The sequence below is a fragment of the Aythya marila genome (assembly GCF_965140915.1).
Source record: "Aythya marila genome assembly, chromosome: 5".
In the NCBI taxonomy this organism is placed as follows: domain Eukaryota; kingdom Metazoa; phylum Chordata; class Aves; order Anseriformes; family Anatidae; genus Aythya; species Aythya marila.
In genome coordinates, this window is record NC_139046.1 from 53465327 (window position 1) to 53475441 (window position 10115).

At 65.7% G+C, this 10115-nt stretch overlaps 3 protein-coding genes and 1 long non-coding RNA gene across 4 annotated transcripts; 2 read left to right on the forward strand and 2 right to left on the reverse strand.

Annotated features, from left to right (window-relative positions):
- The first annotated feature begins 143 nt into the window (after positions 1-143).
- On the forward strand, positions 144-2438 carry TMX2 (thioredoxin related transmembrane protein 2). The gene is made up of 8 exons (XM_082760943.1): positions 144-364; positions 909-969; positions 1127-1240; positions 1416-1492; positions 1582-1688; positions 1761-1826; positions 1927-2056; positions 2176-2438. The coding sequence occupies exons 1-8, from the start codon at positions 176-178 to the stop codon at positions 2320-2322; spliced, it is 891 nt and encodes a 296-aa protein (XP_082617069.1). The 5' UTR covers positions 144-175; the 3' UTR covers positions 2323-2438.
- A 209-nt stretch (positions 2439-2647) lies between these two features.
- Positions 2648-3722, forward strand: SELENOH (selenoprotein H). The gene is made up of 3 exons (XM_082760944.1): positions 2648-2841; positions 3093-3238; positions 3341-3722. The coding sequence occupies exons 1-3, from the start codon at positions 2711-2713 to the stop codon at positions 3439-3441; spliced, it is 378 nt and encodes a 125-aa protein (XP_082617070.1). The 5' UTR covers positions 2648-2710; the 3' UTR covers positions 3442-3722.
- A 49-nt stretch (positions 3723-3771) lies between these two features.
- Positions 3772-4852, reverse strand: BTBD18 (BTB domain containing 18; the record flags this gene model as incomplete). The annotated part of the gene is made up of 2 exons (XM_082761375.1): positions 3772-4522; positions 4711-4852. 2 exons carry the CDS (start codon positions 4850-4852, stop codon positions 3828-3830), a joined length of 837 nt encoding a protein of 278 aa, XP_082617501.1. The 3' UTR covers positions 3772-3827.
- Positions 4853-7270: 2418 nt separating this feature from the next.
- Positions 7271-9911, reverse strand: LOC309878246. The gene is made up of 3 exons (XR_014317514.1): positions 9479-9911; positions 8485-8684; positions 7271-7487 (listed from the first exon to the last, which is right to left on the reverse strand). It is a non-coding gene; the product is annotated as an uncharacterized lncRNA (long non-coding RNA).
- Positions 9912-10115: the final 204 nt, after the last annotated feature.

Here is a 10115-nt window from a genome sequence, read left to right on the forward strand (position 1 = left end):
TTGGCCGTCCCACCCGTCAATCTCGCTGCGGTTCTGTGGAAGAACGCGGCGGCTCGGCCTCCTATTGGCCAGCGCGCTGATAACGCCCCCGCCCTCTTTTGACAGACAAGCGGGCCGGCCAATCGCGGCGAGGCGGGCGGTGAAGGAGGAGGAGGAGGAGGAGGAGGGCGGCAAGATGGCGGTGGTGGCGCCGCTTCTGGCGCTGCTGTACTCGGTGCCGGGGCTGTGCCGCTGGCTGGCGCGCCCCTACTACCCGCTGTCCGCGCTGCTCGCCACCGCCTTCCTCATCGTCCGCAAGCTGCCGCCGCTCTGCCGCGGGCTGCCCTCGCAGCGGGAGGACGGCAACCCCTGCGACTTCGACTGGGTGAGACCCCGGGGCCTGCCAGCCCCCTCAGGGCCTGTCACAACCCCCCCGGGCCCTGTCACATCCCCTCAGGGCCCTGCCACCCCCCCGGGCCCTGCCAGCTCCCGGCACTGCCCTCCCGGCGCCGCTGAAGGGCTTCCCGGGCATCAGTGAGGGTTGGTGCCAGGCTCTAGCAGCCGCCGTCCTTGCAGTCCCTTGCAGGGTCATGCAGTGTTAGGGGGAAGGGCATTACCTCCTAACCCCTTCCGCACAGGGCCCCAAAGCCCCCCCAGCCCCACCCCACTGCCACATGCAGGGAGGCTTCCCCACAGCCCGGGCTGCCCCCAGCCCCGCCTCGAACCCCTGCAGGGATGGGGCAGCCACAGCCCCTCTCGTTATGGGGATGGGGAGGAGGTGCAGGGATTTGGGGCCAGCAGAGCATGGTGCAGCAGCTTGGCCTCGTGCCCCTCCAGCACCCCCACTTCGGGGAGAGTGATGCAGTGCTGGTGGCCGCTCCTTGGTCCTGCAGCGTGCCCGCTGCTCACAGCCTCTCTCTTGTGTGCAGCGGGAGGTGGAGATCCTCATGTTCCTCAGCGCCATCGTCATGATGAAGAACCGACGCTCCAGTGAGTTGGGGCTGGGACCATGAGGTGGGGGCTGCTGCTGGTGCGGCCCTGGGGAGCTGCGTGGGGCGGGAGCTGGAGGAGCAGAGAGACACGGGGAACATGGGGCAGGGCTGAGGGGTGCCTGGCGCTGTCTCCTAACCTTCAGCCCCTTTTCCAGTCACGGTGGAGCAGCACATCGGGAACATCTTCATGTTCAGCAAAGTGGCCAACGCCATCCTCTTCTTCCGTCTGGACATCCGCATGGGGCTGCTCTACCTCACGCTCTGCATAGGTGAGACCCGCGAGGATGTGATGAGGGGACCCTGGGGTGCTGGAGGCTGCTGCGATGCCCCTTGGTGTGGCTTTGCCTGCCCCGAGCAGGTGTCGTGCCAGCTGTCAGGAAGGGGGCTGGAGCTCCCTGCCGTGGGCTGTTGACCTGCGGTGTCTGAGGCTCGCTGTCGTTGCAGTCTTCCTGATGACCTGCAAGCCGCCGCTCTACATGGGCCCCGAGTACATCAAGTACTTCAGCGACAAGACCATAGACGTGAGTATCTCCTCCCCGCGCCGCGCTGGCACAGGGGGCCGGGGGGCTGTGCCTGCCGGCCCCCGCCGAGCCCCGTGGCCCCGCGGCAGGAGGAGCTGGAGCGGGACAAGCGGGTGACCTGGATTGTTGAGTTCTTCGCCAACTGGTCCAGCGAGTGCCAGTCCTTCGCCCCCATCTTCGCCGACCTCTCTCTCAAGTGAGTGCTGCCTGCTTGGCGAGCCGTGGGGCGCGGGGTCACGGCGCTGGGGGTCATTTTCTGTCCCCACAGGTACAACTGCTCGGGGCTGCACTTCGGGAAGGTCGACGTGGGCCGCTACACGGACGTCAGCACCAGGTCTGCAGGGGCGCGGCTGGCTCCCCCAGCCCCGGCTGGCACCAGGGAGCCCCCCAGGCCTCATGGATGTCCCCGTCCCTCCCTCCCTGTCCTCCCGCAGGTACAAGGTGAGCACCTCGCCCCTCACCAAGCAGCTGCCCACCCTCATCCTGTTCCAGGGCGGCACAGAAGTCATGCGGCGCCCGCAGATCGACAAGAAGGGCCGGGCCGTGTCCTGGACCTTCTCGGAGGTGGGTGAGGGCGGAGGGGGCGCGCCAGCCCCCTCCCCTGTCCCCTGGGGCGTCCCCTGGAGGTGGTGGGGACACGGCGGGGGTGTCACGGCGGGCCTGACCCCGCTCCCCGCCCGCAGGAGAACGTGATCCGCGAGTTCAACCTGAACGAGCTGTACCAGAAGGCCAAGAAGCAGGCCAGGCCGCGCGACGAGGGCAGCGAGGAGGCTGCCGAGGGAACGGCGGCCGCGGGGCTGCCCAACGGGGAGAGCAAGAAGGACAAATAGCGGCCCCGCGGCCCTGACACCCCCCATGTCACCCCCTGTCCCCCCCCGCCATGTCCCCTCGCCCGTGGCCCCCCCGATGCCGGGCAATAAAGCTGCGGGGGCGGGGCTTAAAGGGAGTGGGCGGAGTCTGTGTGCTGGTGGGCGTGGTTTGCGGTTAGGGGCGTGGCCTTCTCGAGGGAGACGCGCCCTGATTGGTGGTGCCCGCGCCGCTGTTTCCCGCGCCGGGCGGAACCATCGCGCACCCCGCGGGGGGGGCGGGCGGAGCGCTGTGTGGGGTTCTACCCTGCGTGTGCGCAGCGCGGCGCTGTTCCCCCCCCGCCTCTTCGCAGTGGTTGGGTCCGGCCCGGCCCCGCCCCCTCGCGGCCCGCGCTGCCGCCGCGCTCCCCGCATGGCGCCCCGCGGCAGGAAGCGGCGCGCCCCGGCGGCGGCCGGGCAGGGCCGGGACGGACCCGAGCGGCTGCGGGCACGGCTCGAGAGCGGGGCCGGGGGCGGCGGGGCCAGGGTCGTCATCGAGCACTGGTGGGAACGGGACCGGGACGGGGTCGGGAGGGGGCTGGGAACGGGACCGGGATGGGGCTGGGGCTGGGAAACGGGGCTGGAATGGGGCTGGGAGGGCGCTGGGAGCAGGGAACGGGACTGGCAGTGGGAGCAGGATGGACCCAGCACAGAGCTGGGAGTGGGGCTGGGATTGGGTTGGGCTGAGGTCAGGACCGGGATGGGACCAGGAGCAGTGACCCCCCTCCCCCCCCGTCCTTCTCGCCCACCCCCAGCAAGAGCTGACGGGTGTTCGGGCGCAATGCCGCGGCGGTGAGCGAGGCCCTGCGTGAGGCCGTGGCCGACCTGGCCGTGGACATCAACCCCGAGAAGCCCCGCAGGAACAGCTTCGAGGTGTCCCTGGTGAAGGAGGACGGCAGCAGTGAGTGCCCGCGGCTGGGGGGGTGGGGTGGGGTGGGGTGGGGTGGGGTGGGGGGTCCCCTCCACAGCCCTGACCCTTCCCCGTGTCCTCTCCCCCCCCCAGCCGTGGAGCTGTGGAGCGGCATCGGGAAGGGGCCGCCCCGCAAGCTGAAGTTCCCCGACCCCGCTGCCGTGGTGGAGGCCCTGAAGAGCAGCCTGGCCTAGAGGAGGCGCCAAGGTGAGGAGAGGCCCCAGCAACGGCACCAGGACCACCGCACGCCGACCGCCCTCACCATCTCCCCCCAGCCCAGCTGGGCTCAGCACCCGCGGAGCGAGCACCCATGAAGGGGCGTGACGAAGGGAGGGGGCGCCTGCCCCCCCAGTCCCGTCTCCGATGCCGCAGCTCCCCCGTGGGCAGCCAACGCTGAGCCCCAGCTCCCCGCTCCCCCCTGCAGCCCCCTGACCCTTTGTTCAGTTCCCCAATAAAGCGCTGCAGCCCCACACCACGAGGCTGTCTGCTCCAGAACTTTATTTTCTCAACAACGTGCGGCTTCCGTGGCCCTGCAGGGTTGGCCTGTCGCCTGGGTGCAGGGCAGGGGGCTCCCGGGACCCTAGCCCAGGACATCGACCTCCCCATCGGACTCTGACGAGGGGCTGGGCCAGGCGCAGACAGCACCGGGGGGCAGCCACGGCTCTGCCACCCCCACGTCCACCTCCTCGTCCTCCCCGAGGCCGTTCCCCTGCAGCTCCTCCAGCCCACAGGCTGCCGGGGGGGGCCATGGCTCCGCCACCCCTCCAGCACCCACAGCCGGCCCCTCACGGGGCTGCCCCTCCTGCACCACCTCCCATTGCTCCCCACCCTCCACCTTTCTCAATTTCAAGCGCCTCACGGGAGGTCTGGGGCACGGGGCCCCCTTGGGGGGGCTGCCAGCACGCCCAGGCTCAGCCCTGCCGCCTGCTGTGGGGCAGAGCCTGGGGGAGCCGGGCTGGGGGGCGCGCAGGCAGCTGCGGTTGAGCCTCCAGCGGGGCCCGGGGTGCACCAGGCAGCCCCCTTGCAGCTGCAGCGACTCCAGCTCGGTCACGCGGAGCTGCCGGGCGGCCGCCAGCACGTCCTGCGCCTCCTCCGAGGACGCCTCCAGCTCGGCGGTGTAGAGGAAGCGCACCAGCTTGCGCAGCGCCCCGATCTTCAGCCCCTGCAGCTCCAGCACCACCCTGCGGCCCTGGGGGGGCAGCTCCCGGGCCAGCTGCTCCATGAAGAAGGGGCTGCACACCGACAGCACGCAGCAGTGGGCTGCCACCGCCTCCCCTGCGCGACAACAAGCGGCCGTCAGGCCCCACGGGGGTGCTGCCCTCCTGGATCCCCCCTCAAAATTCCTCGGGGACTCAGCGGGACCCCTCTTGCTCCTGCCACCCCACAAGGGGGATGCGGCTGCACCCAGCCCTTCCCTCGCCCCCCAGGAACCCCCAGCCCTCGGTGCTCAGCCGCCCGCTCACCTTCCGCCCGCAGCACCACGTCGCAGAAGACGTCCTCACGCTGCTGCTGCTGGTGCAGCCGCAGGAAGGCCGCGTGCAGCAGGTGGGTGCTGCGGTACAGGAGCCGCGGGGCGGCCGCCGCCGACAGGGAGCCCGGGGACATCCCTGCGGAGACACACACGGCGCTGGGGATGCAGGGCTCAGCCCCCCGCCCGCTGCAGCCCCCCAGGGCAGGGCTGCAGCCCGCAGCACGCTCGCACACATTGCTGTCGCCTCCCTCCCGGCCCCAAGCACGTCCCCGGCCGCCAGGGGGCACCGGCCGCGCCGATTCCGAGGCAAAACCGCGCGGTTTTGGGGCCCGCAGCCTGCCCCGCGGCCACGGGGCCGGCACCGCCGCGTACCTGCCCGTGCGGGTGGCGGGAGCCGCAGGGTGGGGACACGGCCGGACAGACGGACAGGCCGCGGACACACGGACAGGACCCGGACACGTGGACGGTTCCCGCGCGCGCGCCTCGACCCCCGCGCCACGTGCGCCCCCGCGCCACGCCCGGCCCTACCCTGCCCAGCAACGGCCCCGCCATTGGCCCGGCCCGCCAGCCAATAGCCAATGGCGGCGCGGCGGGGTGTTTGGCGGGAAGGGCGCTGAGGGAAGGGGCTGAGGGGAGGCAATGGCGGGCGGGAGGGCGGGCAGCGAGGAGGGCGCTACGCCCTTGGGGCTGTCCATCGCTATGTCTGTGCCCTGCAATGGCCGCCCTGGCGTTTTACCAAGCAGCTCCCGTTCAAATTCAGCCCCTCGTGGTTTCCCAGGCTGTCCAAACCATGTTAAATGGGACTCCGGAGGCAAACCTGTTGGGTTCTTTGCAAAACCCCATTAGGGTTTCCCAAAACCCTACCATTAACCTCACTTAGCGTTTTGCCAGACCCAGCCCTCAGGCTTCAAAGTGCCCAAGCTAGCAGACCTGAGGGCTGAGCTCCTCCCGGCCACCACCTCGCAGGGCCACAACGTGAAGGCAGCAGGGATCAGCTGCCTGCCCCGTCCCGGTCACACACCATGACCAGGCTGTGCAAGACAGCCCAGCAGAATTTGGGAAAAAGCTCCGTGCTGCTTGCAGTCACCATCATTACAGGGTTTAAACACAGAAAGAAGAGAGAAATAAGCGCAGTGGGTGCTGAAGCTGCAGGCTTCCAGTGGTGGCACTTGAGCTCAGCAGTGTCAAAGCCCTGTTCTGGGCTCCCAGGGCACTCTGTGGCTTTGCATGTGAGAAACGGCGCTTTCGGGGCTTCCTGACGCCCCTCGGGAGGACAGCCGTCCGCACAGACAGCAGGCAGAAAGGGGAGGATTGATAGCGGGTGTTTTGGAAACTGGCCTTCGTGCAAGCGGCGCGGCCTACTTAGGAGAGTCTGAACCGCGTTTTGTCGCGTTATAAAGCGCCCATTGTGAAGACATCTGCGTCAGTCACTCCACACACACACGAACAACAATTGTAATAATCCCAGCCCAATGGCCTGGAGATACTAGCTGCCCGTACAAACAACCAAAGTGGGTGGAAGTTTTCAAGAGCTGCGGAAGAACGGGAGCCGAAGCGGCGCTGTCGATTTGAAGTCTACAAAGTGTGCTGCAGCTGTGCCATCCCCCAGTGTTTTCTGTGGCGTTACGGATGGATTTTCAATGGATTTTCATGTGTTTCCACATGTGAGGGTGCTCTCAGTTTTCGCTGTGTGCAGAGCTGGCACAAACCAGGGAGGAAAGTGGCTGATTATAGGTCTGGGCCAGAGGCTGCTGAGGTTAGTGGCAGTCTTTCCACTGACCTCGAGTGGCTTTGATTCCAGCTCTAAATACCAGGGGAAACAGCGAAACGCGTAATTTCATATCAAAGTGCTATCATATGCTAGTAAAAATAGACACAGAAAAAAAGAGAGAGAGCTTTCTTCCCCCACCCTTTGCAGTCTTTCGGAGTTACGATAGTCGAAGCTGTGCATTGGAAAGCTTGGATTCACGGGGAGCAGATGGGTGCAGTTACTGATTTAGGGGCATCCCTTCACGTGGGTTTCAGAATACAGCCATAGCTGCTTTGGGATGTTTTATGCCATGCCTGCACCATGCTGGTGCTGCAGAGTGGGAGAGGGTGAATTTATTCAGCAGAGCTGAGGGAGAGACCCCAAGCCCGACTTGTAAAGCAGGAGCCCTGTAAAGCAGGAGCCTGCAGGTGGGACGGTAACGCCGCAAATCGCTTTTCAGCTGGGTGAGCTGACCAGGGAGGAGAAGTCAAGGCAAAGCAACGGAGCCAGGGCAAAGCTAAATTAAAAAATTCCAAGGCGCTGATATCAGACGACTTCCCCTTGTGACCGGGCGGCTGGCGAGCAGGTGAGGCGAAAATCCCGAGAACTGGAGCAGGCTGAGCCTTTGGTGGCGCAGCGTTTGCACATCCACCCTCGGGAGGATTCCTCACGAGGCAGGGCTCTTCCCTGCGCTTCCTTGTGTCGCTCAGCTTCCCACCCTCGTCCCACTCCCGAGGACATCCCAGAGGCAGGGGTGATCACAGGGTGGGTGACCCTGTCCTAGGATGCAATCTTGGCCACCAGCTGCTGCTCTGCCTGCAGGAGGGGCAGAGAGCTGCGAGCTTGAAGGAGGAGAGAAAACACAGCCTGTGCTCCTGGCAGACAGCACGGGGGCTTGGGAGGCGCTGGGGGACACGAGCTGACCGAGGTCGGGCTGCAGGTGACACAGGAGGGACAAAGCCCCTCGGCTGCGGGGTGTTACAGGCTGTGCGAAGCAGCTCCTCCGCGTCCTGCTGGTGCTGGCCAGGGAAGGGAAAGCAAAGCGTTAAGGGGCAGAGTCCACTCTGGGTTTGCGGACTGCCCCAGCAGCCTACAGAAAGAGGCTGGCACAGGCGACAGGCCCTTCGCTTTGAGGCGTTTTTAGCGTTTCACAGAGGCAAAAAACGCTAATCCCGGTCACGCTCCTCAGCCGCAGCCCCTGGTGCTGCCTCTCCCTCCTCTCCACGGCCTTGTCTGCCCTTAAAAAGTTTCTGATGTATGCCCTGGCAATACCAGCAAACAATCCTCTGGTAGATAGCCTGCACACAAAAGGGGCCTTTGACGAGTGTAACTTCTACTGGTGCTCAACGCCAAATAATTGTAGGCTGGAGAAAGCACCCACAGCCTGCTGTCCCAGCCACCCCTCTCTTCATAGACACCCCCCAGCTGTACCCAAAGCCAGAGGGGGATGAGGTCCAGGTGCCCGCACCCTCCTTTATTATTATTAACCCTCGCTGCCTGTGGAGGGAGACCCTCAGGAAGGAGGACACGGCGCTGTGCCCCGGCCAGGTCCGTGCTCTGCCCTTGAGAGCCCGTCCTTGGCGGGGGCCTCGGTGGATGAGTGTCCAGCGGGGTTTATCTCCCTGTGGGACTTACGGGGTAGGGGAAGGTCGGGTCTAAAGACCAGCCTAAGGACGTGCTGGTTAGCCAGGCTTGCTGTGTGTTGACAGGAGGGGACGTTTGAGGGTCCCGGGGCACGGGGGGGGGGGTTTCAAAGGCTGGCAGAGGGTGGGTGGGCATGAAGGGAGAGCCTGGGCAGCATATCCTCTGCCTCGGTGCCACGCAGGGCACCCAGAGCTGTTAGGGCAGCAGGCTTGGGTGAAACCTCACTTTTTTGCTCAACATCTTTGAATTGGGGACGAAAAGCCCCGGTAGCCCCAGCGTGCCCCCTCCTGCTCCGCGCAGACGCCCCACAAAGGAGCCGATTCCCCTTCTGTGTCGGGATTCCCATAGGAAGGGGTGGCGGAAGCTGCTCACAGCACTGCCTCAGAACAATGCAGGGCCTGCGGACGGCACGGCACGGCACGGCACAGCAGCTCCTCTTCCTCCTCTTCCTCCTCTTCCTCCTCTTCCTCCTGCCCCCGCCGCTGGGGAGCCTTCGCCTGGCTGTAAACAAGTCGCCTTGCTCTGTTCCGCTGCTGTTCCGGGCGGCTCGTCTGGGGAAGGCATCGGCAGCGCTGCAGGATGAAAGGGGACGTGCGAGACGTTATTACCCCTAATTACTGGAAAAGAGGGGAATTTTTCCCATGCCGGGAACGCATCTCTTCCTCCCAGCAAGCGGTGGGACGGACGGCTCTGCCCCGGTGCTTGTGTTTAAGCCATTCAGACCCGAGCTGCTGCGGGGTGTCCTGAAGCAGGAGCCGAGGTGACAGGGTGCTATTAGGGCCTGCCACCCTCGGGACAAGCGGCTTCAAAGAGATCAGGCTGGGGCTCCCGTTCAGCCCCGGCACAGGCGTGTTGGCAGCAGCGTGGCTCATCTTTGAAGAAACCCTCCAGAGACTTGAAAGGCTGCGAAATTCCTGGGCTGACTGAAATAGCAGCGCCCAGGCGGGGATGCATCAGGCACGGGGGGTGCCCCAGGCTTGGTGGCTGTGCCCCGGGGCCGTGCCAAGGGGAAAGGAGGGCAGCCTCGAGCCGCAGGGGTGCCAGGGGCCCCTTTGGGTTGGCCCCGGGGGTGAAATGGGTGCGGGGAGAAGCTTTTGGGTCCCCATGCTCAGGGAGGGCCCGGGGGGCTGCTGCAACAGCCACCGGCCTCGGTTTGTCCCTCACCTTCATTTAATCCCCTTTATTTTTGCATCACCCTTAGCCAACCCCACCCCTGGCCGGGGGATTTGCCTTCCTCAAACACTTGCAGGCGGCCAGCACGTCCTCATCCTCCCCTCCTCCTCCTCCTTGCCTAACCGGGCAAGGCGTATTTACCCCAGGAGTCACCTGTCCCCACCCAAACCTTTTCCTCGTGTCATTATCTCACCGGGAGTGTGGCAATCGGGAGCGGGCAGGATCCTCTCCAGCGCCTGGATCTGGCCAGCCCCCATCCGGAGGCGAGGCAGCGAATTTGGGATTTTTTGGCTGGTGGGGGCAGCTGAGACCCCCCCAAACTGCACGGCCAGGTCCCGGGGTGTCGGCCCCCCGTGTCCAGACCTCCAAAAACAGTCCCGGGGCGCACTGGGGATCGCGAGGAGCCGCGCCTGGGCGGTGTGGTGAAACGCCTGCTGCAGGCAGGATGGGGGCGGTGGGTGGGGGAGCACGGCCCCCGGCACCCAGCAGGGAACCCCGAAAACTGCGCCCCTCAAAGAGCTGCACCCCGATGATCTTCAGCCCTCCAACACCGGCACCCCCTGATGACCTCCACGCCTTGAAGACCCCACTCCTTATAGACCCCCAACCCTTGGAGACATCACTGCTTGGAGACCCCAACCCTTGAAGACCCCCACTCCTTGAAGACCCCCACCCCTTGAAGACCCCTGACCCTTGAAGACCTCACCCCTTGAAGACCACCACCCCTGAACACCTCACCCCTTGACGAGCTCCAACCCTTGAAAACCCCATTCCTTGAAGACCCCATACCCTGAAGACCCCATGCCTTGAAGACCCACTCCTCAAAAACC